At 46.9% G+C, this 27,560-nt stretch overlaps 2 protein-coding genes across 3 annotated transcripts; both read left to right on the forward strand.

Annotated features, from left to right (window-relative positions):
* Window positions 1-3,321: 3,321 nt before the first annotated feature.
* HORMAD1 (HORMA domain containing 1) lies at window positions 3,322-18,285 on the forward strand (the record flags this gene model as incomplete). The annotated part of the gene is made up of 13 exons (XM_082496062.1): window positions 3,322-3,354; window positions 3,737-3,881; window positions 4,213-4,276; window positions 6,368-6,404; window positions 6,808-6,828; window positions 6,930-6,956; window positions 7,604-7,671; window positions 9,569-9,720; window positions 10,350-10,603; window positions 11,742-11,805; window positions 15,359-15,435; window positions 16,156-16,239; window positions 18,205-18,285. 13 exons carry the CDS (start codon window positions 3,322-3,324, stop codon window positions 18,283-18,285), a joined length of 1,107 nt encoding a protein of 368 aa, XP_082352188.1.
* A 1,686-nt stretch (window positions 18,286-19,971) lies between these two features.
* Window positions 19,972-27,089, forward strand: GOLPH3L (golgi phosphoprotein 3 like; the record flags this gene model as incomplete). 2 transcript variants are annotated; one of them, XR_014270085.1, is made up of 5 exons in its annotated part: window positions 19,972-20,154; window positions 24,962-25,093; window positions 25,281-25,395; window positions 25,900-26,764; window positions 26,941-27,089. XR_014270085.1 is itself a non-coding variant. In XM_082495964.1 (4 exons), the coding sequence occupies 4 exons, from the start codon at window positions 19,972-19,974 to the stop codon at window positions 26,325-26,327; spliced, it is 858 nt and encodes a 285-aa protein (XP_082352090.1). In that variant the 3' UTR covers window positions 26,328-27,089. The 2 variants fall into 2 exon arrangements, 1 of the variants encoding a protein (XP_082352090.1); XM_082495964.1 differs by having other exon boundaries at window positions 25,900-27,089.
* Window positions 27,090-27,560: the final 471 nt, after the last annotated feature.

The following is a 27,560-nucleotide window of genomic DNA, read 5'->3' on the forward strand; positions in this document are numbered from 1 at the left end:
CCCTGCATACTCTGCCAGTGTTCCTATATTCCTCCCAAGTGGCCAGTCCCTTTTTCCACATTCTGTAAAGTTCCTTCTTCCATTTGAGTTTTTCCAGAAGCTCCTTGTTCAGCCATGCAGGTCTCCTGCCTCCTTTGCTTGACTTCTTACTCCTAGGGATGCACCAATCTTGAGCGTGGAGGAAGCAGTGCTTGAATATTAACCAGCTCTCTTGGACCCCCCTACCTTCTAGAGCCCTAACCCTCTTTTTTTTTTTTTTTTTTTTCTGAGTAAAACTGTGGTGCCTACAGTCATAAAGGACTTCCCATTTTCCTCCCTCTAGTTCAGTACTGAGTATTGGGACGATGACACAGGTATCACTTTATCTCTGTGCACTGTTGATTAAATTCTTTGAAGAATTAAATATCTGATTCACTGTCTGAAGCCTTGAATGTGGTGTCTGGAGGCAGGAATAGGTGGCAGAGGGAATTCAGCTGGCCTGGCTCTAGCTGGTTCTTTGCCATCTGGTGGTGCCCCCCAAGGAGGTACCTCTCGCAAAATGCTTCATCTTCCTTTTCCTACAGCCCAGCTGTTTGATGCTCAAATTTGCCCGCTTGCTGTCCCTGGCAGCTGCCCCATAGTTTGGTTGTCTGTGGTATGGTGAATTCTTCTTGCTAAAAAAGCAGGACAGAAACATTTCCTTGGGAAAGGGATGGTGTTTCAAGGGCTCCCCCAGGTGGGAAACCTCTCACAAACCATGTGCCCCTCCCACAAACCATGTTCCCCTCCCACACCTTCAGCTTGAGTATACACTCTTTTAAAAATCTGTTTATTTAATCCAGAAGCGAGGCCCAGATTCCCTGAGCTGACTGAGGAATCACAAAGCTGTGCACACATCTCCTGCTCCTTGGAGAAGAGCTTCAGGTGGAGTTGGTCTCCTTGAAGGCAGTGTCTCTGGAGGCCAAGTGTCCTCGCCTCCCATCGTCCTACTGAGACCCTCACCTTGGCTGGCTGCTCTGTATTTTTGTTTTGTTTGTCATTTGGAAATGGAGGATATAAACCTCATGAGGTTCAGCAAGGCCAAGTGCAGGGTCCTGCAAGTGGGTCGGGGCATTCCAGCACAAATCCAGACTGGGCAGAGAACAGATGGAGAGCAGCCCTGAGGAGAAGGACTTGGGGGCATTGGTAGATGAGAAACTCAACATGAGCCAGCACCGTGCGCTGGAGCCCAGCAAGCCCCCGGCATCCTGGGCTGCATCCCCAGCAGCGTGGCCAGCAGGGCAAGGGGGGGATCATGCCCCTCTGCTGCGCTCTGCTCTGCTCTGGGGAGACCCCCCTACAGTGCTACCTCCAGCTTGGGGGCCTTAGCACAGGAGAGACATGGACCTGGTGGAGCGGGGCCAGAGGAGGCCCCGGAGATGCTGGGAGGGCTGGAGCCCCTCTGCTGGGAGGACAGGCTGGGAGAGGTGGGGGGGGTCAGCCTGGAGAAGAGAAGGCTCCGCAGAGACCTCAGAGCCCCTTCCAGTGCTTAAAGGGGCTTCAGGAGAGCTGGGGAGGGACTCTGGATCAGGGAGGGGAGCGATGGGACGAGGGGGAACGGTTTGACACTGAAAGAGGGGAGATTGAGATGAGATCTGAGGAAGAAATTGTTGCCTGTGAGGGCGATGAGCCCCTGGCGCAGGGTGCCCCGAGAAGCTGTGGCTGCCCCATCCCTGGAGGTGTTCAAGGCCGGGTTGGACGGGGCTGGGGGCAACCTGGGCTGGGGGGAGGTGGCCCTGCCCAGGGCAGGGGGTGGCACTGGATGGTCTTCAAGGTTCATAGAATTGTCTAGGTTGGAAGAGACCCTTGGGATCATCGAGTCCAACCATCTACCCTACTCTACAAAGTTCTCCCCTACACCATATCCCCCAACACCACATCTAAACGTCTCTTAAACACATCCAGGGATGGTGACTCAACCACCTCCCTGGGCAGTCTATTCCAATGCCCGACCACTCTTTCTGTGAAAAATTCTTTCCTAGTATTCAGTCTAAACTGTTCCTTCCAACCTAAACCACTCTGTGATTCTATGACCATTCTATAATTCTATGATTCTTTCTCTTCTGAAAGGCCTTCCTGTGTAAATTGTTGGTTGGGACTGCAATCTCACAAAACCCTTTTATTTGCATTTCAACATATATTACATTGCCATAAGGCCTACATGCTGGCTTAAAAATGTTTCAATGAACAACAGCTGCTGTGAATCACTGTTGGACTATGTTGGGCTAAAGAACGAGGAGCGCGGCCCTGCAGGCCCTTCACCCGCCGGGGAGGTGAAGCTTAGGCCCGCCCCGCCGCCTTCGTCGCTGTCGAGGAGGGTGTGAGGAGGCGGCTCGGCGCACAGCGCTGCATGCCGGGAGGGCGAGCCCCGCCCCTCCGTTTGCACACGGCCCCTTGCGCTATAAAAGCGGAGGCTTCGGTCGAGCCGCTGCAGTGTGTGGCGGTGCGTCTGTGGCGTTGGTATGTGCGGGCCGGAGAACTTTGTGCGCTCTGTCCATCATCAGCTTGGGCTGTTCTTGCCTTTTGGCTTCGTTTGTGGGTGGCCTTTATACCTTGAGGAGGCGGGTTGTCTCTTCTAGGGGTGGCAGTGCTGAGAAGGGGTTTTTCTCACAGAAGAGCTGAGCTCAGCTGCATACTGAGATCAAGTGGGTTTGGGGAGGCTCAGCTGAGGGGATTTTGATTCACTGTATGGTCCAGGGCCAAGGTCCTACTTAGAAAAGGTGTTTCTGGTGTTTGTCAGTGCATTTCATGTTTACAGGTGGTGATGAAGGCTTGTCTTGGCGAGTCGGGCTCATGGTGCTGAGAGTCAAAGGCTTAATGAAAACATGGCCCAACAGAGTAGCTGGAGAGGGGTTGCTTTCTCCAGTGCTTAAATTACAGAGGAAAACAACCCAACCAAGGAGGTGTTTTCCAAAGGTGATGGTTCATCTCTGGCTGGAGGTGACTTAAATGTGGAGAGCCTCTTCTGAGGGTTCTTTGAAAATCTGCTGCTTTGGGTGACAGTTGGTGCTTCAGAGCATTGCTTTGAAAGGCTCATGTTTCAACTGCAACCTTGGGAGATGGCTGCGCTGGTGTGAAAATCAAGACTGTAGTACTGGTGATTATTAGATGAACTGTCCTGCCACATTTCTTTAAAATTGTGAGGTTGGTTTGAGCTGATAGAGATCAATTGTGCAGGCAGCGTTGGTAGGTTCAGGTAACTAAAGCTGAAAAGCTGCAGCCTGGGCTTGCGTGCACTTGTGAGTGTGGTCGTACTTGTGTTCATGCAGATGTTTTATTAACAGCCAGAAGAGGATCTGCAAAATGGCAACTGCTCAGAAGCAAAGGAATTGTGTGGTATGATTTTCTTTTGTGTTTCAGCACAGTATATTATTTGAATTGGAAAAATTAGTGAATTCTAGCTGAAATAGTCCACCCAGGTGCTCTGTAATATTTCTTCACTTGAAAATTACAAGCTAATTAAATCTTTTAACTACAAATAAAGATGCTTAATAGCAAAATAGCTTGAGTCTGAACTTTGTGATTGTGCACTTGGTAGAAATCAGCTATGTCTTAAAGACATGGTAACACCAAGTGTTAGGAGTATCCTTAACTTTATAAATGGTGAAAGTCATACTTCTCAATTAAATTAAAATGTTACACAGGTATTGGACCAGATTGTAGACTGTACAGGTTTGTTGTGGACAGAGATCAATTCTCTTCCTTCTCTGACTTGCAGAGTGCAGTTGTATTTCCTAACAAAATATCTACTGAACAGCAATCCCTGATGCTAGTGAAGAGGCTCCTGGCAGTAGCAGTGTCCTGCATTACATATTTGAGAGGAATCTTTCCTGAAAGTGCCTATGGAACAAGATACATGGATGGTAACAGTCTGGTTTCATGATTCTTTGCAAAATCTATTGTCATAGAGTAGTTACAAAGTCAATGAGTCTTAAAGCTGCTTGGTCTCCTTAATTAAAGCTAATAGCCATTTGCAATGACCGTAATGGAAATTTCACTAATACAGTCATAGCTGAATTTTGTTAGATAGTGGTGATACTAATTCTGCAATTAAAACTGTCTGTGCCCGTCAGTAATGTTAATTTCAGTCTGCTTTTCATATATACTTTTAGGGAATGAGCTTCACTTTCTTAACAATGTAGCTGTATTTTGTCCTAAATAAATATACATGTATATATATATTTTTTTTTTGAGATGTCTGTGTCAAAATTCTAAGGGAAGACAAGAACTGTCCTGGCTCTACTCAGCTGGTGAAATGGTATGTTAATTACAATGCATACATAACACTTCCATAGCATGTCAGTTCTGAAAGATACTTTTCTGGTTGTTTCCAGATATAAAGAAAAAGGTTCACTTGCAGTGAGTGAACAGCCATGCAGTGCTTTTAATGCATAGTATTTACCATGTTGACAATTATTTTTTTGATGGAAGGTCAAAATGTGTGTGTTTCGGTAGAGATGTAACTGACTTGGTCCAGAAGAGGGCCACAAAGTTGATCCAAGGCCTGGAGCCCCTCTGCTGGGAGGAGAGGCTGAGAGAGTTGGGGGTGTTCAGCTTGGAGAAGAGAAGGCTCTGGGGAGATCTTATTGTGACCTTCCAATACCTAAAGGGGTCCTACAGGAGAGCTGGGGAAGGACTTTTTACAAGGGCATGTAGTGATAGGATGAGGGGGAATGGCTTTAAACTGGAAGAGGGGAATTTTAGATTAGGTATTAGGAAGAAGTTTTTCACTTTAAGGGTGGTAAGGCACTAGAACAGGTTGCCCCGAGAAGCTGTGGCTGCCCCGTCCCTGGAGGTGTTCAAGGTCAGGCTGGACGGGGCTTGGAGCAACCTGGGCTGGTGGGAGGTGTCCCTGCCCCGGGCAGGGGGGGTGGAATGGGCTTGTCTTTAAGGTCCCTTCCAACCCAAGTGATTCTGTGATTCGTACAGTTTCATTTCTAGAAAGGCTTACAACTTGGTGTTTAGTAGAGGACAAATCTTTGTTTACATAGCAATTATACTTTACATTTAGTTTCAGTGGGTGTATATGAGTGCTCAAGGCTGTACATAGATACACAAACCTAATTAGTAGTTCCCCTTTAGTTGAACAGGAGATGCAGCATTACAGTTTTATATCTTGCATTGAAAGATCTTTCAGACTTCTTTAAGAAAGGGGTACTGTTGGCCTTTGTATTCAGGCAGAATTGTGTCTGCAAACGATAGTCTGTCAGCTTGTATATTCACACAGTTGAGTGTATGTATGTCACTTAGGACCAGAGGTATTTATTTTAATTTTCTTTCTGTTCTTAGTAACTGCAAGATTTGTTCATTGCTGTTCTCCTTGCTGTTTAGAAAAGATTATATATTCATTAAATACACATAGCTATTTTTTGTTACCTTTACAAAGGCCATCTTTTTTTCTTGACATGCTTTTACCAGTTGTAGTACAAGGTGAGGCATCGGAAATGCTGCTGCACTCAGCAGCGGGGTTTTGCAGCTGCTGTCAGTGTTGAGGTGTTCAGAGGTGTAGGTCTGAGTTCTGATGTTAAAGGTGAAATTGGTCATCTGCTCTTTGTCCATGTGCTGCCAGTAAGATGGGGGGAGGAGAGGCTTCCTTTGCTGTAACCTGGAATTTCTTACTCAATCTTCTATGGTAGAGGAAACTGAAGTGGCGCCGAGTGCATTTCACCTTACCCTCATGCATCAGACATTAGTGAGGGCAGTGGTGTGGCAGCCTGTGGATGCTGACAAGGAAAAGCTCCCTGGTTTTTGTGTGAAAGGTGTGTGCTACTTGTCTGGAGTTTACAGGTGAGTGGCCTTTCTTAACTTGGCGTTGTGTACACATCCAAACCAATTGTTGCTTCTTGACTACACAAAAGAAATGCTAGAAAAAAAAAATAGGGCAAGATTTTTTTTTTGCTATTTGGCAGCTTTTTGCATGTTATATAAAAAGCAAATTGCAACAGCTAAATAATGGCAATAATGTAACTTCTTTGTGCTTCAGAGATGTTGGCGTTCAGCCGAAGTATGTATTTATAAATAGATTAATGAATACATGTGTTAGAAGGTGTTTGAAAATGGTAGGTGTAAAATTGCGTTATGATTTTAATGATAAATTATTTATTTACAGATTATATTTTTACTTATTCTGCAGATAGTTTAGGATGATTTGGTGTTACAAACACCAAATATTTACAAGCAATATTGCTTGTATTACTACTAATAAGAACATAGAATAATGTGGTGTTGTTTATTGCTCAGAGTATTAAGGAGGTGATACACAAGAACTTCATTTTTTGGGACTATTTTATTTAGCAGTGAAGCAAGTGGAAATTAGTAGTAGATGGACAATATTATTTGACTTTTGCAGGATGTTAGGATGCTACGATGCCTTGCAGAAGAAATATGTAAGTCTTCCAGTGTCATTTAGCTATTTTAAATGTATTGAAACACTCATTTATTTAAGTCCATTAGCTGCCAGCATAGTTATAGGACTTTCTGGCTAGGGAGTAACTGGTTAGTATCTTAAACCAGTTAGCTACAATGTGGGATGCACAGACATTTCAGGATAATATTATGTGTAAACAGAAACACAAAGTCAGGGATACATAGGAATTTTCTTCTGCCAGTTGAGGAAGTCCTTTCTTAAACAAATAAGGAGTTAAGTGTATGAAGAGGTTTCTCTTCAAACAGGCCTTAGTTGTCTATATTGGTTTCCAGAGCTAGAGAAATGAAACAGCTCTGCAAGCAGAAATGGGCTATGGCATACATTTAATGTTCTTTTTCTTTCTCTAATTATGTTTCCGACAGCTAAGAATGATTGTCCTAGCAGTAAGTATCTTTGAAAAGTAAGGGACACCATTTTTTAAGGTAGCTGGTTAGTGATATGTACAGTTCTTACTCTGCTTTCTCTCTTCACATTAAAAATACAGGTCTATACCCACCCAGAAGATCCTCAGGTAAATCTGCTAGAATATTTTACCGGATGACTAATAATAGTATGGATATAATGAAATGCATATACAAGCAATAGTACTTAACAGTCACATAAAAAAAGGCATCTTAAAATATCAGATACAAGAATCACTAGAGCTAATCAGAATTGCCATGTAGTGAATTGCATTTGAATATCTAGTGTCAGATTATTCTCAGACCAGTACAAGAAAACCAAAGTGTAGTTTATGTGCCCATAAATGTGCATCGTCCTAACTCTGCATAACAAATGTATGGAACTTCTTCATGAAAAACACAGTATGTTTTAACTAACCACTGGGTGTCACCAAGTCTGTTATGTGTGTGAAACACTTTCAAAATTATGAAAATTTGAATTAATATTTAATTCTAAAAACTTAAGCTGTTGTTTCAAAAATGTTATGGTGATTCCTGGAAAATAGCGTAGATCCTCATTTTTACTTGCTGACAATTATATACAGTAATACTGTTAATTGTTAAAGCATTGGAAAGCTGTATTCAATGCATGTAAATGGGTTAGACAGGAGTTGGGCAATTATTTTCTTTAAATGCAAGGTTAATAGATGACAGGAGCAGCAGCAGTAGTAGTTTGCTTGACAGCTGATAGTTTAATAATTACTGGATTTGTTTGCAGACAATTACCGAGTGTTACCACTTCAAATTCAAATACACCCACAATGGGCCGCTCCTGGATTTCAGCAGGTACTGTCACTGACTTTATTCTGTGGTTTTACATTCCATTTGCATACACCTGAATGTAAAAACTTCAGATTGTATCTGTTTGGTGTTTCCCTTTTTAATTCTGGATCTTAATACTAATTTTATCAACATACACTATTAGCTTAAACTTACTCTTAAAATACAGTGAGTCATTTTGTCAGATTATGCTCATATTTTTAAATATCCACTGAAAGATGATTCTTAGGGTCAGAGTCCAGTACTCTCTGATCAGGTTCTTTAAGGTATTCCGTGTGTGGAGGGTGAAATGTTTAATTTCAGATTTACTTATCTGAAGATACTTGGTGTTATGTGGGATTTCTCCTTTAGCAGCAATGATACAAAGTACACTGAAAATGCAATGCGAATGTAACATACGTTTAGAAAAACATAGCTGTTGCAATACACAGTTCAATCACAATACCAGTGTGATTCTGATTATGGGTCTCTAAGACTCTCACCATCATGATGCTGGGCATCCCCAGTCATGGGGAAGGAATATGTGGGTTGAAGCCAGGTCCAACCCATTGCTCTCTTTGAAATTCTGTTGTTAGTTGTTTAGTTTTTATACGTTTGGGCCTGAGCCACATATTCACTCCCCCCATGCTGGTCTGGCTAACTGAAGGAGACATTCACATGCTTTTAATGAACTCGGGGAGAAACATTTACACCACCAGTTGATCCATTTAACTCTGATAGTAGTTGATCCACTCAACTGACATAGCTCTTTATCTAAAATGAAGGCCATGCTCGGGTCCCCTGTGTGTTGAAAGTCAGCTTGCTTCGCCACAGCTGTGTTAACACCCTGTGTTATTCCCTGAGCTTCATGAGCACATCACCCTTGCCCATCTCTGAGCCTTCTTCCATTGTAGGGGTTTATTGGTCAGTCACAACTGCAAGGAAATGGCTTATTTTAAGACAAGTAATTGAAATGTAGCAAGTTCATACCTAACAAACTTCTCCCATCTTGCTTTCTGCATATAATGGTTTTTAAATTAAAAAATAAAAAAGGCGGGGGGGGGGGGAGGGGGAAGGCTGCAGTGCTCTAGACCTAGGTCCTTTGGCCTAAGTTTAGTTAAATAAAAAACCCTGGTGGAAGGGGATGTGACTCAGCCACACCAGGATGCCTTAGCTGCATAAGTTCACACCAGACTAATTTGAAAATACAAGGGATGAGCCTACTTCACTGACACCCTGCAGGGAAGGAGATAACCATCTGCAGAGGGGTGAGAGGTTTGAAACCACTGCAGTGAAGGGTGTGTTTCCAAAAGACAGGATTACCCAATGAAATAACTCACAGTTGCTTGCCTTGTGCTGGCTGTTCAGCTCTCTAAGGTGTATGGAGCAGGGAAGCAGAGGGAAAGCATTTTCAGTGGCAGTAAGGTAGGGTTTGGGTCAGCTGCTGGTAGAATGAGAGCATGGAAATGTCAGAGCTGGATGCCAAGAGTCACTTAGGCATGCATTTTCTTATCAGTAACCATTCTTGTCAAAGTCACTAGTGCTACTTGTTTTATTTAAGGCAAAGTAAGTGTGTAAGACTTTGCAGAATTGGGCCTTTCAAAAGTACCTACCCCTTTCTTTTAGGTTGGGTATCTTTTAAGCATTGTGTGATGTAAAATACAGTAGTTGGTCACTGCTGTTGAACCATAGCACTTTCATGATGTCCCTGGCTCAGGATTTGATCTTCCAAGGGGCAGCAAACACACAGGTCACTTAGACAGTGTTAGGAATTGCAGCGGTTGTAATCTCAGACCTTAGGCAATTAATGTGATGTCTGCTTCTGACTCATAGAGTCTTTTAAACAGTCATGTATCTTAAAACTAGAAAGAGCTTGCTCTATGTGTATATATATAAAATAATCTGAATACTTGTCCATTTTTAGTAAGAATAAGACAAATGATTCCACAATCACCTGTGCAGACACCAAGAAAGCAAGTATCCTCCTGATTCGCAAGATTTATGTTCTGATGCAAAACCTGAGTCCGTTACCAAATGATGTTTGCCTGACTATGAAGCTATTTTATTATGATGAAGGTAGTATTTCTATATTACCTTGATTCATCAACTGTGTTCAGACATTGGAAAACAATTCAAAGAAATATTTTAATATATAATCTTGATGGTTGCTGGGACTTGTTAAATGATGTTAGTTTGCAAGTGTCTGTTTCTCATGACAATTTCTAAGATCCAAGGGGAACAGATTTGATCTCACTGTAGGAACACAATCTTGTCACTGACTTTATTGTAGCAAGGATTTCAGTATGTTTTAAAAACAAATTGAATTTTCCTGAGTGTGTTAGGATGTAACATGTTTGCCAGACTAGTTCTAGTTTGGATGGCTAAATGTCTAGGTCTGCTTTCAGGATTTATTATTGCTTTATAATGAAAAATCAGAGCTTCCAGCTCATCTCTCTGCATGTGTAAACTGTTCAAAATAGCTTTAATTGCGTTTTGCCTGTTGCTTAGAGGGGGGCACGACGGATGGGGACACATGCTCATTTAGTACAAGTTGGATATTGCTTATTCTCCTCCCCTCACAATTTTTTTGGAGTAGCCCTTTGTATTTAAAGGGGAATAGAGTCTTTTTGCCAAACAAGTTAAAATTAATTAATTTTACAAGAATGTATTTCACTCTAACATATTTAATGAATTCTGTTCTGCAGTTACACCATCTGATTACCAACCTCCTGGTTTTAAGGAGGGTGAATGTGAGGGGATGATATTTGAGGGGGAGCCTATGTATCTGAATGTGGGTGAAGTGCCAACGCCTTTTCATATGCTGAAAGTTAAAGTTACAACTGAAAAACAACGAATGGAGAATGTTGATAAAAGCATCCTAAAGCGTGGAGAGACTAACATGCCTCTCCAGGTGCTCAGAGTGGACAGAGATGATCCAGAAGAGAACCAGGACATGAATGTAAGAGAGCAAATGTTTTGTGTAGCATGTTGAATTTTTTTGTGTTTTATCTAGAAAAGAGCCATTAATTGTTTTACTGCATGTCTTACTATAACATTAACAAAAAAACTCTGTTTCTAGATACATTTAAGTAAGACAATGTCTTCAATACATTTTTGCTTTAATTTTACTGCTCCAATTACCAATCTGTCATTGTTAAAGCAGTACTGAATGAGTGCATCAGCATAATGCCTGTCAGCAGCAGCATGGTTGGTAGTCCTCTCTCTTGAGACTAGAGAGGAGCTGAGGGGCAGCTTCGTGCTGTGGGTACAGGTGCCTTTTGTTCAGCTCCATGCAGAGGATCCAAGTGAAACCTCCCTGGAGCTGTCCCATACCAGTCCCAAGGGAGCTGCTGCAGCCAGACGGTATTGACTGGCAGTAAATTTGCCCTGGGATCCTCTTGTACAGCAGTATACATACAGCTAGTGCTGCCACAGCTTGAGTTAAAGCAAGCTCCATTCTGTATTGGGATTCTGCCTAGGGAAAAGCACTAGGCGAAGTTTGCTGGAGGCAGGAGTGTGTGGCAGACGTGTGCAGCCTGATGCTGGAGTGCCCAAGAGGGTTCTTGGGACTGTGCTTGGGCAAGCTTCAGCAATTGGAGGTGTATATTTCTGGGGTCAGTTGAGGCAGGCGGCAAACACCTGTAGTCATGTTAGAATTTGCCAATATGTGTGCTGATCTAAACTGTCCATAGGTGAAAAGGAGGTGGGGCTTTTGGCCCCGCCCCCTCAATTAGCATTGCTATGGTGGCCTGTAGTTGATGAGATGGAAATAAACCACTTAGCCCTCTTAAATTTGCATATGTCTCTGAATTGCGATTTCACAGGCAATAGGAAGGCACTGGTATTCTTTCAATATCTATTGTTACAATTTTAGTATTTTTTTACAGATGTTTTTCTTGGTAGTTGAATTATGTATGTGCTTGCATTAATAGTTAAGTAATCCTGAGCTAGTCTGTACATTCCATGTCAGATTTAATTACTTCTGTACCCATTGTTCCACTGAGAATCCATCTAGTAAGCTCTGTCCCTAAGCATCAGAGTACAAACCTCTTCTTTATTTGTCTGCAGTTAAGTGATAGACCTATTTCTTAATCTAGGAAGATCCTGTCTTGGATAATAAAGTGGAAGATAGGAATAATGTAAACATTTCAGAAGCTCAAGGTAACATTTATGTATGTTTTCAAGTCTCTTCAGTTTGTGCCTCTTGTTTCCTGACATTACTAAAACAAAAAATTAATTCTCTGATGTAGACCACTATTCAAATTTACATACTGTTTTCTTCACATACATTGCTATGCCTTTATTTTCTATCATGGCTTTGTTCTGTGAAGCACTTGGTTAGGAAATGCAGGTTTTCATGTTCCTAAAATTCTGATCTTCTGTTCCATTTTACCAGGTAAGCTAAATTTGATGTGTTGTATATTTAGAAGTAAAACTTGTTGTTTGATTTTTCTATTATTGTTCCAGTTACTGTGTTTTTACTAATACCTCTGCAAGCTTTATGTGAAAATTAAATGTATTGTGGTCTTGAGTCCATTATTGCAGACCTGGGAAGCAGAATTCTCTGTTCAAAAAATGGTCCAGGGCTCTACTTTTTTTTAAAAAAAAAAATCACAGCTGTTTGGACTGTATCCTCACAGCTTCAGCCACTAAATAAATTTAGCAGAAATACCACTTAGCCAACTTTTTTCCTTAAGCTTTGACTACACTAGGACCATGGTCTGATTCTGCAATCCATATGTGCTTCAGTCTGTGTAGTTGTGGAGGAATTGAGACAACTGGGACTTTTGTACACAAAATTCCGAGTTTTAACGTTGTGGTAGACTGAATGATATACAAGTAAAAAAAACCCTATCTGTGGTGTTCTGTGCAATGGAAACTGTTCATTACGGTGGCTTGCTATTCCTGATACAATCAGTAACTTCATCTCAGAGTATGTGTTGTTTAATGAATGATTGTATGATTACTTATGTGCCTTTTCTTGCTGCTTGCTTTCACAGCTTAGTCTGGACCTGTGTGTCCTTTCTCTTACCGCACACATGGAGCATTTTGATAATTGCAAGTGACAATTTTTAACTTTAGTTTTAACTGGTACAAGTTCTAGCAAAGCATTTTTGTTAGTATGAATCTCGGTAAACTGAGTTCACTCAAGTAAAATCCTGTCAGTGTAACACTACGTAAACGATGTGAGTAGCAGCAAAAAGCAAATTCTGGGTTGAAGCCTACAGGGCAGCACTTCTCAAGAAGGTACCCAAACCACTTTTTTATTTTAAAAAGTTTCATGTAACAACTTTGATAAGCAATTGAATTGAGAGTTCTGCAGAGTATAAATGAAATCTTACATTTTGGAAGCAGTCTGAGGACGCTGCAAGGAAAAACTGCCTTCTCCCTTGTTATCAAATAAACAATTATGCCTTTCTTGCTATGCAGGACATCAGGAAGTACCTGCTTGTCCTTTCTGATGAAAAATAGCAGCACCTGGCTTGTTGGATGTGGTGGTTTGTGTGTGTGTGTGTTTTTTTTTTTTTTTTTTAGCCTTTATAAATAAGATAGTTTCTGTGTTGTTTGCTTACAATCATATAAATGTCCTCCACTGTAAGCTCTGAATGCAGAAGTGCCAATAAAATAACTGTCCTGGCTACACCAGCCTGATTGCAGCTGCTACCCTGGAAGCACTCCACTGTGTTTTGTTTTGTTTTTTTTTTTTTTAATTGGTGCTCCAAGATGTGGACCCAGACTGTCTCCAATTCAAAACATGAGACAGCAAACTCTGTCCTTGGGGATCTCCGTGAGCAGAAGCTTCCCTTTATGATTTCAGAGCAACCCTAGTTGCTCTAGGAAAAGTAGATGATGATTTGTCTTCCTGTTCCCCAAGGTAGCCTGGAGCTCAAAGATTGAACTTTGCTACCAAACAAACTGAAGAATGAATTGCTGTGTATTGATCTGCTCATCTTGGACAGGCCATATAGGCAGCATCCAGACAATACCCACATTCATTTGCTGTACATAAAGCATTTCAAACATAGCAAAGAAAGATCAAAAGAGGAAATAAGTGCCCTTTTTCAAAGAGGATTAAGTAGAGGTTATGTAGATGAGTATGCTCAGATATGCTGATGTGAAATAGGATAGCTAAAGGAACAGCGTTCTTAAGACTGAAGAAAAAAAAACAAGCTTTTTTGACCAAAATTGGAGGGGGGGAGGTGCGGACGATGATACACAGGCATGTACCTTTATTTGGATGAGAAGCCTGTGTAAAATGCTTCATTTCTGTAGCGGAGGTAGAGGTTTCTGTGGAGATGACAAATATGTGGCACTCCTAGAAGAAATGCACATTAGTGCATTTAGTGCATTTCTTCTAGGACTAATGCACATTAGTGCATTAGTCCTAGAAGAAATGCACATTAGAGCTGCTTGCTCTGTTCACTGGTCTTAATGCATTTCCCTGAAGCTGCACCTGCTTTGAAATATAATCCTGGTTCTACAGAAATCGGAAACCAATTTTCCATAAATTCCAGATATATTTATTTCCATGTAACTATAAAAGCAGTGACTTGGTCCTCCCGACCTGAACAAGTTGAGCAGCTTGTTGGGGCTGCTCTGGTGTCCGAGGGCTTGTTGAAGGCAGCTGGACAAAGCAAATTGAGCCTGGATTTTTTTTTTTTTTTTTTAAATGGAGTGTCCTGTCATTCAAGCCCAACACTGAACAGGCTGTGCTATGTATTTAAATAGTGGCATTAATGTTGCTTTTTTTTTTTTTTTTTTTTCCCAGAAATAAAATGTGGAACTTGGCAAAACCAGCTAACTATCCATAGTAATGGAAGTGTGTAGGAAACAGCATGTGTAGATCAGCGTTTTTATCTTGACAATGCTATTAGGCTGGTTGCAGAACTGGAATAACCACATAAAGCTGGATCTGGTGCTTTTAGAAATTCCTAGAAGTTCCAAAACCACATCAAAATGGAGCAAATTGCTTTTCTTAAAGACTTGGTCTAATGTTTACAGGAACTACAAGACACAGGAAAAGGCATTTGTCTCCCTGAAATTCTTAGTCATTTCCACAGCTGAAGCACAGTCATTTTTAACCAGTTCAAGCTTATATTTGTATGCTAGGAAAAAGAAACAGCAACAACAAAAACATCTCCAGCACTGACTGCTCTGTCGTCTGTTCCTGCAGATGCAGGCAGGGGTGTGGGGGACTGTAGCTACAGGCACTGCAGCCAAAGTTGCCAGGCTGTGCGTGGTTGGGTTACAAAATGGGAGCTGTCTGCTGGCAGTGGGTTCAGAATAGGCAGAAGCTGGGCCAGAGTGGCCCGCAGCGCTGTGTGCCTATCCTGCAGTGTGAAATGGGCTTCTGAGGCTTTTTACTTGGAAGCAAATCCCAATGTAGATGAGCCTCTAGTGGTGCAGTGTGTGAACCAGCTTGGGGATCAAGCCCAGTCCTCCAAAGATCCTGTGTGTGAATTTGTGTTATATAGCATCAGCATCTCTTGCGTGCCTGTGGTAGGAAGTTGTGATAGGAAATCACTGAATTAAAGACGTAAGAGAGTGTAATGCTTGGTGGAGTTCAAGACTTGCTTGCACATAGAGAATTAGAGCCCTTTCGAAGCACCTGTTCCTGCATTTTTAAAGCATTCTTTGTGGCAAAACATCAGTGTTAAGAGGCTGCTAGTGTCTTATCAACAATGTGCTTTATTACTTAAAAACTCTTTTATAGAACCAAATTTAACTTGTGAAGAAGATGAAGTTAGGAAGGCTGGAGGGAACCAGAATCTGTGTGTTCCTAATCCTCAGGTATGAAAACTGCACCCTATTGCCTTAAAGTTTTACTAGAGCTTTTGTGACGCTTCTTTCCTACTTTGGGTAATCTGCTAAAATACTTACCACTGTTGGTATTTTCAGGAATAAAACGCCTTTACATTTTACAAAAATGGCTTTAGAAAATTTAGCCATCAAAAGCAATAAAAAAGGCTGTTTATCTGTCATACAGTTTTCAAACCAAACAGATGGTCTGACTGTTATTTGGAGACATGGGAACGTAATTTCCATGTTTATAAACTGCCACAACTAACCACTCTGCCTAATAGAAATTTGTCTGCTAATTCTGACACACCAAAACTTGTTTAAAGGTTGATTGAAACTTAAAATGCAGGTTTATCACTCAGCCTTAGAACTCAGTCTATATTCCCTGCATCTAGCAAAATGGTATAATTTAAATGTGGAGGACTAGTTCAAACACAGGTCCTTAAAACAGAGTGGTCTTAGGTAACTGTGAGTGACTTACTGTATTAAAAATAACTGACGGTTTGATGTGTCAGGGTTCTGACGCATTCAGCTGTGAATAGTGCTGTTGACTTCAATGGGTATATTCCTGTATTTAAATTTCAGCTCAGGCGCAGTGGTGAGCAGAGACAGAGCTCTTTGCACACTGCTGCACTGAACCCTGCTGTAGCCTCTAATATATATATTTTTTTTACTGCTGTCACAAGGCAACATGTATTTTCCATTTTTTAGGTTGATCATTTGGCAAGTAAGACGTCTGAACTTAATGTGTCAGAGAGCAGGACAAGAAGTGGAAAGATATTTCAAGCCAGCACTGTTAGTATTTTTTTTTTCTCTAGTACTGTTCTGTTTCTCTTCATCTTTAAGTCTTTTTTCTGTTCCAAACAGTGAATAAGCCATACTACATTTCATGTTGACAGAATGAAATTCTCACAACTTCTAAAATTTCCATTAGATTCAACAAATTTGGATTCTTACTGTCAAAAAATCCTGTCCCAAAGAGTTAAAAGCTGAGTGTTGATGTGGTTAACACAGGTTGAGAAAGATTCATTAGGACTGATTTATGTCTTTTTGAGAATGCATTTAGCCAAATTCCACGCTGGTTTAATCCGTTGTTGATGGGAGCGTGTGCCAGCAGAGATCCCCAGCCCAGTGTACCATATGCTTGCTAGTGATTTTACTGGGAAAACATGAGGCCAAAATTCTAACCTCAGCTCTATGACTCACTCACACCAAGAAAAATCTGTTATTTCTTTGCTTAATCCCATTGCAGCAGATGAGTCTTGTTATTGGTGCTACTTGGGGAGAGCCACATTCCTCCAGCCTTGCACAGGTCAAGCAGAAGTTGTCTTTAGGGTGGAATTTGGCCTTTGGGGGTGGCATTGGCCCCCACCTGTCTACTGCTGCTGCTTTCACCAGCTGAGCTTGGTAGCTTCGGCTTTGTGAGCCTCTGGGGGGCCTTCACAGGACCTCAGCATCTCCCTTACTTGTGAATTTTCAGGGTTACTGGTAGCTTCTTCTCAGAAAAAGCTGTGGGGGGAACGGTACCATTCTAGTAAACAAGTAAGCGCTCCTCATTTACAGTCAGGAGAGGGAATTGCATGTCAGGGCCAAGGAAAATCATAGCCTTCCTGTCCCTGCTCAGGAAAGCTCTTCATTAATTTTTAGTGCAGTAGTTGTGTAAGGATTTGTAATGTGCAGCTCAATCGTTGCCAGTAATTTTCTCTTTAACTAATAGTTCCTTTATTTCTGTAGAGGCTGGTAGAAATCAAGCTTGGGAGCATGCACAATTTATTCCTCAGCAGAATGTTCTAAAGAAATCCAGAAGAGAAATTGGTCTGTGTCTTAAAAATATCTGTGTATGAAAGCTGCATGTGAAAAGGGCTATCGGAGTTTGCAGCAAATTCATGAAGCAGAGATGTTGAATTCAGAATATAGAACTAGGAGATTCAGTCTTCTTGTAAAGTACTGCTTACTGTGGAATAGAATTTTTTTGTTTCCAACCCCAGGGTCATATGCGTTATTTTTTGTTACTCACTGATGTGGGGAAAAAAAAAAACAACAAACACCAACATAACAACCAACCCATCATTCTGAGTGCTCACTATCACCTTATCTTTCTTTTTAAAAAAAAAAAAAAAAGGTTTTGTTAATGAACTTAATATTAGAGTTTAAACAAAGCACAGTTGCTTTAATTAATCAAAAGCACAGCAGAGCTAAAGGCTAAATTGTCATTTTCCACATGTGTGCAAGTTCAGGAATAGCTGGATTGCCCTCAGTAAGGGGAGGCCGTGTGGTGCTGAGCCCTCTCCCCATGGCATGGGGGGCTGTACTGCTGGGCTGAGCCCTCCTGGTGCCGCCGGCTCTGCCCGGTCCCTGCCTGGGGCTGTGGCCTTGGCTCCTGCTCAGGTGTTGGGCTTGAGGCGTGCTGCCTCTGTGGAGGGGGCTCAGCCTTCCTGACCTTCTCTTGGAGCTGTGACACGCAGGAGGTCCTGCTGGTATGGCATAAACACAGCCCAGCCCTCCTGCAGGAATTTGGAGGGAGGGTCGATTCTGCCAGAAAAGAGCATCCAGGTGTTACTCCAGGCTCAGCACCTCTGGGCAGGGACCACGTAAAGGCAAGGTAGAGCCTGATGTTTGACGTGCAGCTCTTGATGCGTCACGTAGCGTCTCGCTCAGGGTGGGGGTTTCTGCCCAGGTTGAAGTTGGTAACACCAGGGAGCAGGTGGCAATTGGGGCCGGGCAGCAGCCTGTAATGCTGTATTTATTTTCCCTTGGCAGGTTCATCAGTTTGAGCTGTCGTCTAGTCAAGATGTGCTGCCCAAAAGGAGAAAGATCAGTGAACCAAAGGAGCAGTTTTAGATACCCAACTCCCTGCAGTTTGTTTACGGAGTTCTCCACGCTGCTTCCAGTTTGTTGTTTCGTGTGAATGTTCTTATTTAGATAACTTTTAGGGATCTTTTCTGTTCTATTTGTAATCAAAATGGAGAGTACGTTAAGGAAAGAAGATCTGTCAAGAAGCCCGGCTGCAGAAATCAGAACTTACTTTTCATCTGTACCCCATCAGAGAGGACGGAAGGAGGAGATGCGTGATGTGGGGGATTTGACTCCCTGCTGATGATGTGTCAGTCCTGATGGCGACCGTGTCACGGTCACTGCCCACAGCCCGGGTGTCACTGGTACCTTCAGCTCTGTCTCCAAGCTGAGGAGCTGCGGGTGCCTCCTGAGGGCTTCCAGAGCTTTACCCACTGTCAGCCCTTACAGCGGGGTTATGTTTTTGCTTTTACTGCTGAGGCTGTGAGGGGGTTTGATTCTTTCCGTTTCTTCAGGCTGAAGGCACCAGACTCATGTGAAAAACAAGTGTTCTTCGTACCCTCAGTGATGTATTTTGTGCCAAAACGCATGAGTTTCTGTACAGCTGTGCTGAGACATATGTGTGATTACAAACAAAGTATTGGCATCTATTATAGTGGTGTGAGAGGATTTGAAGAGACCTGTATGTATTTACAGTGATTAATTGCAGCAGTTGCACGTGGTGCTGTTTGTGTTGCTGACCAAAACCTGTTAATTGTTCCCGTGCTGTAACTGACCGGGAGTGAAGCCGTTTCTGCGCGGCGAAGGGCAGGCGGGCGGAGCTGAACGTTTATTGATGTCTTTGATTTGTACTTTAAAGCTCTCTTTTTACTATTCTTCAATTAAAACAACGTTGACGTTAAGGCGGCCGTCTGCTTCCGTACCGCGCGGGCTGGCGCGCCTATGAATGGCGTAGGCTGGCGGCCGCGCCCCTCTCGGCCCCGCGCCACGCCCCCCCAGCCCCGCGCCTATTGGCGGCGCCGGCAGCGCGAACTCCCATTGGCCGCCTTACCGGAGACCAGGAAGCGGCCGGCCCGGCCCCGCCCCCGGCCCCGCAGGAAGCGCTTCCGCGCTCCGGCCCCGCAGTCGGGCGGGGGGGGGAACGGGCCTGGGGCACGTCTGGCAGGACCCGCCGGGCGGGGTAAGGTCGTCCGGAACGGCAACCCGGGCTTTGCTGTGGGTGGGTGGGCGGACACGGCCGCGCTGCCCCGGTCGTCCCCCCCACCCCGCCTCGGTTCGGCACGTTTCGCGGGGGAAAGCTGCGGGGTGTCGGTACTGCTGCGCGGGGCGCCGGGTGCTCGGGGGGGGGGGCGTCGGGGTTGGGGGCTCGTTACCCGCCGTGGAGGGGGGGGAAGGGGGAGCGGGGCCAAGGACGGTGCTGGGTGTCCCGCGTCCAGTCCGGCTGCGGGGCCTCGTCTCCCTTGGAGATTCCCGGGGGAAAGGACTCGGCTGTGCCTCCCATCACGTCTCCACAAGCACATCCTTAGGCCGCGGCCGGCGGCTCCCTGGCGGTGAGTGCGTTGGAGCCATTCTGGGAAGGGTGGGCTGAAAGTCCCCGGGTAGAGGGGACAAGTGTCCCTCGTCCTTGTCTGTACCTCCCTGGGGTTTGGGGCTTGGGGCGTAGCACTGGCGTAGCCCATCGTGTTTAGGAGCGGGGCAGACCTCGGTTCTCTGTGTGCCCAGCTGGAGGGGGAGATGACGACGCTAACGCACCGAGCACGGCGTGCTGAGGCGGGAAGGAACTTGGACAAGAAGCCTGACGGCGAGGAAGATGCGGCTGTGGACAGAGACCTGAATGATGATGATCCGGATGACTCCAAAGATATCCGCCTCACGCTCATGGAGGAGGTGCTGCTCCTGGGGCTGAAGGACAAGGAGGTAAGGCAGGCGTTTCTGGTGGTGAGGTTCTCAGTGAGCAGCAGAAGGAATTGTACGGGTTCCTCTGAATCCTCTTCAACAAAGCCAGCCTGGTGAGCGCAAGCCACCTTTATCTGCAGCTTAAACTGAGTGGTGGAGACTGCTTCCAAGTGCTGTCCCACCAGCTCTGCCACAGGGACTGTGAGAAGAGGCTGGAGGCAAGGGTGCTGTATGGTGGTGTGTCACTGCCATTCCCAGAGCAAAGGTGGGTTTGTTCTTTGTCGGGGTCAAAGACGTGGGGTAAAAGGAGCTTCACCTTGTGTGTCAGATGGTAAATGTCCTCTTCCTGAGCCCAAGTGCACCTATCCAAAACCATCAGCTGAAGCACAGGGACGATCTGAGCACTGTTTCCGCTTTGTGAAAAACGGATGTGAAAAGAGCAGGAGCAGGTTTTGAGAGAAGAGGATGAGGCGAGAGAAGGCAGCTGGACTGGGAGCTGAGAGCAGGTGCAGGATGGGTCTGAACGAAGCAATGGCAAAGGAGGTGGGAGCCACGTCTCCGTTTTCAGGCTGGCAATTGCCTTAGCTGGGCAGGAATGGCATTGTGCAGCCCTGGCCGGGAGGGGAGCGGTGCTGGATGGGAATCCCTTTGCTGGACGCTCATCTCGCCCACGTGTGCCTGGTTAATGGCTTTCCTTGGCAGCAGCAAATGAACTTCACAGCCGGTGATTTTCAGGGGGTTGTTCTCTGCTGGAGAGGGACCCTGGTCAAACGGAATGGTTTTGTGCTTATCAGCTGGTAGGAACTTGTTTCTCAACTCTGCTTAGAACAAGCCATGGGGAAAGGAGAAGACACCTTGTGCTGAGTTCTTTGAGGTGCTTGGCTCTTATCTGCCGTGTCAGCATGCCTTGTCCTTTTTGGTGCATGCATCATCTTGATCTCTTTGGGGGGAATCTGCTACTGCTATTCCTGTCAAGCAGATAGGGAAATGGAGACCAGGGGAAGCTAACCAGTTGCTCAAGGTGCTTCTTGGGATGATAATGGCAGAGGAGAGCCTTAAACACAGGTTTTTCAGCTCCAGGAGCACTCTGCCTGTGAGCCTGTCTCCCATCCTGAGGAAAGGAGACACTCTGGTCATCAAAGCCATGATAGATGGGCCACCTTCCCTTCACATTTCTCTGGGTTGAAATTAAGACTCTGTGAGGGGCCTGAACCTTTTTCCCCCGTAGGGCCCTGCTGGTGCTGAGTTGGTCTGAGCTGGTGCCTTGCACTGACACTGACCTGCTCCAGCCACAGCCTCTGACGTGGACTGGGCAGGGGAGAGCTGCTGGTTGTGTGAGAGACAGAGGCTTGTAGCTGTCCTGTTTAACAAACCCAGATAAGATCTAGGACTTGCTGAGCTGATAAGGAAGTAACGAGACAACAGGGCTGTCATGAGAACATCATGTAAATATTTGAGAGCAGCCTTGGAGCGTGGCACGGTCTGCTTTCTTCCTGGGCTATGTTTAGCATTCTTGGTTTGGTTAATGTATTCCTGGGAACGGTCCTTCAGCCACCAGGAAGTTAGGAGAGCACAATAGATAAGAAACAAACCTTGTCACGCTTTTTTTTTTTTTTTTTTTCCCCCCATCCTGTCCTTCCACATTCCTCTGTCTCTAAAGGAAGACCAGAGGCAGCAGTAGCCTGGCCATGAGCTGGGCTCCCAGGTGTTGGGTTTTCCCAGCTCTGTTGTTCACTCATGTGTTGATGATTGCAAAAAAAACCAAAAAAAAAAAAAAAAAAAAAACCCCAAGGCAATTTTGGCCAAATCCTATGAGCTCACAGTGTAATTTCATTAATTTAAGTACCAGTCTGTACATCTAGGAGAAACTGGCTGCACACCAGCCTGGCATTTGTAACCAGTCTGATTCCAGAAGCTAAAAGTAACCCAGGATCTTGCAACTTGTTTGATTTTAGACCTCTTAACATTTTCTGGGGGTAATGTGCCTTCCAGCCCAGTGAATTGAACTTTTGGCCACCTCCACACCCTTTTGTGGAGAACTTGTTCCTAAAGGGCGCGTGCAAAAAACAGTGCGTCTCCCATGGAGGGAAATCAGCAGGGGCGGGGATGAAAGGTTGCTTTGTCTTTCCTCACAAGGAAATGAAGAAAGCAAATAAGGATTTTCATTTCTTTTATGGTTCTCTGTGCTATGCGAGCTGAGCAACCAACCTGGTGTCCAGATGCACTCTATAAACAGACACGCTGGGGACAAGAGTTTATCCATATGGACTGTAAAAACTGCCATGTAGGAGGGCTGTGTGTTCTCAGCCGTTTTTCCTTAGGAAGGGGGCTTGGTAGGCTGCTCTGTCTGCAGTCTCCTGATATTAGACCTGCCCTTTCTCCCCTCCCCCCCGCTCCCTCCAGAGGAAAAAAAAAAAAAGGCAACGAAAAGGGAGTTATGAACGGGCTGTAGCATTTCTGGCATATTGGCGTCCCCCTGCGAATAAGCCCATTGTGACTTTGCATCCCGCTTGGCTCTCCCTTCCTTTGGGCTCGTCTCAGACCCCAGCGCCTGCCTCTTTCCTAGCCTCTGCCTGCTGCCCTGCCTGCTCCCTGCTTGCCCTGCAATCCAAGGACTGCTGCCCAGGTCACTGCCAGGACGTAGCAGTCATTGGGGCAGAACAACAGGGCTTTGTTCTCAACAGGGGATAAAAGACAAGCGGAAGAAGGGAACAGAGAGGTCTCCTAGGCTGTCCCATTGCTTCAAACTAGGGTCAGCTCTCTCCTGAGAAGCATCAGTTGAATGTTCTTAAACCTCAAGAGACAGAGACTTCCCTTCCCTGCCCCCTCCCTCCACGGGCAAACCGTTCCTGGGCTTTCTTGTCCAGGTGGTTATTTCTTCGTTGTGCTAGCTCCAATCTCTTTGGCTACAATTTTAGCCCAGGACTCTGTCCTGTGCACAGTGGAAGTGGGAACGGGCCATTCCCTTCCTTTTTGCTGCTGCCTTTTATGTCTGACCGCCCGTTATCCTATTCTCCCTCCGTCTCCTCTTCCCTGGACCAAAACCCCCTGACTCAGTTGCGGGTTTCTTGTGGGTCATATTTTCCAGACCTCTGCACCTTCTTGTTGCTTTGCCAAATGCCTTAATGATTTTGGAGCTTATGCCTCTGGGGATGAGGACCCCATCCCGTGGCGGGCTCGGAGAACAGGGCTTGGGGCCGGATGTGGAATGTGCCGAGCCCGAGAGGATCTGGTCAGGAGCAGCCCCAGCGCTGACCTGCTGGTGGGACCCGAACTGCTGCCCCCCAGCCCCGAGGTGCCCGCTCTGGGGGGAGAGGAGGGATGTATTTTCCTGTCCTTCATCCCTGACTGGGAACCTTCTCTTCCCTCCCAGAAGTGTGCGGGTGGATTTGAGGGGGGGGTGGGGGGGGTATGCACTGAGGGGGGGGTGAGCGAGGGGCTGGGGAAGCTCCTGAGCCCTGTGGTGGGGCTGGGGCTTGCTGCAGCCTGTGTGCTAAAGGAGGAGCCGCTGCCTGGGCACTCACACAGCGTTTCTGGTGTCGCACATACACACACTTACTCCCGGACGCACTTCCTCCTTCTTCAGGCACAACACTAGGCTTCCCGCAGCAGTCTCAGGCGACGGATTTCATAAAATAATTAATTTAATTGAAAGGTGCAGCAGCCCTGGGCTGAGTGCCTCCAAAGAGAGGGACCCTGAACAAGGCAATCCCTGGAAAATTATACCCCTGTGATCCATACACCCGCCTTCCTGCGCTGCCCACACATCTAGTCCAATGGTGATTTTTGGTCTGGGGTCTTCTAACATCTCATTGGATTCTTTTTCCTGTGTCCCGGCAGGCACGCATGGTCTTATCTTGTTGATTTGCAGTTTCAGCCGAGGGTTGGAGCTTCTCTATCTTCTGGTTTATGTTCCTTGTGCACCTGCCCTTGTTGGCAGAACGTGGGGGAACTGAGAAGTCCCAGACTCGAGAGAAACACTACCAAAGCATCAGTGCGATACTCAGCGCTTTCCCATCCTAAAAGGCTAAACAACGCTGTATCATCTGCTAGGAAAATTATTAAGAAGAATAGCTTTCTCACGGCCTACAGGTTTCAGCCAATCTAGCTTATGCTAAGTAGAGCTAAGAAAGCAGCACAAATCACACCAAATTATAATCCTAAGTAATTTATTCTACTTGAAACTTACTTATTTATACTAACCAATAAATATCCCTCAACACCGTGCCCTGTGAGACGGTGCGGGGGGGTAGCAGGGAAACTCTTCTTTACTGTCCTGATGGGCAATTTCTTTGTATGGCTAATTACTGTCAGGGCATGCCTGGAGCTGGTGGGGGGTTTCTTCAAGGAGAAGAGCAGATTTTGCCTCCTGTTTCCCCCGGGCATGTCTGCAGCAGGCACCAAGGCAGGGCAGAGCAGAGCTCGTGTGGCTAGTTCTGTGTCCTTCTGTGGCCGGGGGAAAGGGCCCTACTTTGTCTCATTCTTGCTTGGATGTTTTACGATGCGGGGTTGAGCGCAGCTGCCTGGCAAGTGCCGGGGTGTGCCGGGTGGTTGTGGGTGCAGCAGGAAGGGCACAGCCTGTATTGTTCAATGTTTGCAGGGAGGTTTTGGGCAGGGAGGGGGTTCGTTGGGGCAGCACTTTTCACCTGGTGGGGAAAGCCCTTTGGCCTGGGAGGCAGAGCGGGAGGCAGAGCTGTTAGTGGGAGTCTGGAGAGTCGCCTGGGCAGGGCCCAGGAGGGGTGGTGGGCTTGGCGGAGCTCCCCTGCCTGTCTCTCTTCTCCCCTTCCCATCTCTCTTCTCCCCTGTCCATCTATCCTCTCTCTCCCAGGGCTACACCTCCTTCTGGAATGACTGCATCTCTTCAGGCCTGCGGGGCGGCATCCTCATTGAGCTGGCTTTGCGCGGCCGGATCCGCCTGGAGCCGCTCTCCATCAGGAAGAAGAGGCTGCTGGAGAGGAAGGTGAAGGAGCCACAGGAGCTGGGCTGGGGGCCTGACAAGCTTTGGGGCTCCATCCACCCCAGCCGAGCCCGCTGGTGGCAAGCTTTGCCAAGGCAGCGCTGCATGCTGGGGCTGGCCCCATTCCTTCAGGAAGGGAGCGGCAGGTCTGCGTCCAGCTTTACGCCATGTTTCCGCTTTGTCCTTCCAGGTGCTCTTGAAGTCGGATGCGCCGACTGGTGACGTCTTGCTGGATGAGACCCTCCGACACATCAAGGCCACAGAGTCTGCAGAAACGGTGCAGACGTGGATAGAGCTGCTCACTGGTAGGGCCAGTTAGAGATGCTGGCTCCCTCGGGGCCTGTCCTTGCCTCCTGACCCCTCTCTGCCACTTGGCCATCCCCTTGCTTCGCTGGAGATGGGCAGAATACTGACAGCAGAGCAGGGGAAGGCTGAATGTAGGGGCAGAGAATGGTTTTCTGGGTCTTTTTTGTTGGGAGCTCCGTAGAAAACTTGGACCTTGCTCCCCATTGCCTCTTTTTTCATGCTGAGTCTTCACCGAGTCTGGGGTCTAAGGTCCTGGGTGGAAGGTGCTTTCTAAAGGGATCTGCCCCAGGCTGTTGAGCCCTGTGGCTGCTGGGAGCTGTGCCAGCTTGGACTGATGGGAGAAGTGGGTCAGAATCAGACCAAGGGGAGGAAGAGGGTTCCTGCAGTGGGCATGGGTGTCCATGCAAGCACAGATGGTCCTGGGCTGGAAGGAGCCTGGGTGCTGGGGTTGGGTTGCAAAGCTGTTGCTGCCCTGGTGTTGAACAGGATCTCCTCTCCTGCAGGGGAGACCTGGAACCCCTTCAAGCTGCAGTATCAGCTGAGGAACGTGCGTGAGCGCATTGCCAAGGCCCTGGTGGAGAAGGGCATCCTCACCACAGAGAAGCAGAACTTCCTGCTCTTCGACATGACCACCCACCCTGTCAGCAACGCCACTGAGAAGCAGCGCTTGGTGAAGAAGCTCCAGGAGAGCATGCTGGAGCGGTGGGTGAACGACCCCCACCGCATGGACCGCAGGACTCTGGCTCTCCTGGTGCTGGCCCACTCCTCAGATGTGCTGGAGAACGTGTTCGCCAGCCTGGCAGACGACAAGTATGATGTGGCCATGAACAGGACCAAGGACCTCCTCGATATGGACCCTGAGGTGGAAGCTGCCAAAGCCAGGGGCACAGAGATGATCTGGGCTGTCCTGGCAGCCTTCAATAAGTCCTAAAAAGCCCCTGAGTCCCCCAAACCGGATAGAGGAGCCTCACCCCCTTGACACGAGGCCAGGGGTATTTGGGCATGGAGTTCTTGCAGCAGCGGGTGGGCTCGGCTCAGGGGGACTGGGTGGTTTCGCTCTCCCCCCCCAGGCAGGGCTGGGAGAGGGAGAGCACACCCGTGTGGCAGGTTGCACACTCCTCCAAAGGCCGGTGCCTCTGGGAGAGCTGATGGCAGCTCTTCACTCCCCTTCCAGTGCTCCTTGCCTGTGGGCTTCCTTCTTGGGCCGGTGCAGAGCCGGGAGCTGGCAGAGCCCAGCCCTGCCTCTGCGTGCAGGAGCCGAGCTGCTCGGATGGGCCAAACCCTGGCAGAAGTGGGGCTGCGCTCCCTGGGCGCTCCCGGCGTCCTGACTTCTCCAGCTGCCCCCACGGCTCCCTCATCCACGCACAGGTCTTGCCTTTGAGCTGCCTGGGCAGCGCAGATTCCCCTGCGGAGCATGATGAAGGCTTCCTGGGGCAGGGGAGTGGGCAGGAGGCTGGTTCGGGGTGTCAGGCAGCTGGGACCGCTCCGTGCGCTGGCTGGGAAGCCCTCAGCCCATGTCACCATCGAGGAGCAGCTCTGCAAAGGCCACGGAGCCCCCTGGGCTGCGCTCCTGTCACACACCTGCTCTTTCTAGTAAGAGGGAAAGTTAAACTGTGATATTTTTTTTGGTCCCTTCTCTCCCCTTTCCACCACCACTTTAATCTGTAGTTCATTTCAATGTATTTCTCTGCAGCCCGAGGGAGTCCTGGGTATTTCAGTCTGTCGTTGGCGGCTGCGGTGGGTCCAGCTGCGGCAGGGTCTGCAGGGCAGTGCCCGGGCACGGTGAAGGGAGCCCTTGGGGTTCCCACAGGCGACGGTGGCACTTGTGTCACGTGCCTGGGTGGTCTCAGCCGCGTCCCTGCCTGCACCCAGCAGCGTGTCCGCGAGCAGCGGGGCCGAGTGCTGTCCCCTGTCCTGCGTGGCCCAGACCTGGGGCCACCTCGGGCTGCCGGTGGCGTCACCCCGGGATCCGTTTGCCCCCCGACGGGCCTGTCCTGTCCTGTCCCCTCCCCTCGCGGTTCCCGCCTGCCTGGCGCTCCCGCCAGCTGTCCCGGCCTCTTTCCATGTGGCTGCTGCCCAGGCGTCGCTAAAGCCCGTGGGTGGGGGTGACCTCTCCCCCGCCGTGCCCCGGTCAGGCCCGCAGCGCGGGGTGCTCCCGGGTGTC

The sequence above is a fragment of the Vanellus vanellus genome (assembly GCF_965231255.1).
Source record: "Vanellus vanellus genome assembly, chromosome: 27".
Taxonomy (NCBI): domain Eukaryota; kingdom Metazoa; phylum Chordata; class Aves; order Charadriiformes; family Charadriidae; genus Vanellus; species Vanellus vanellus.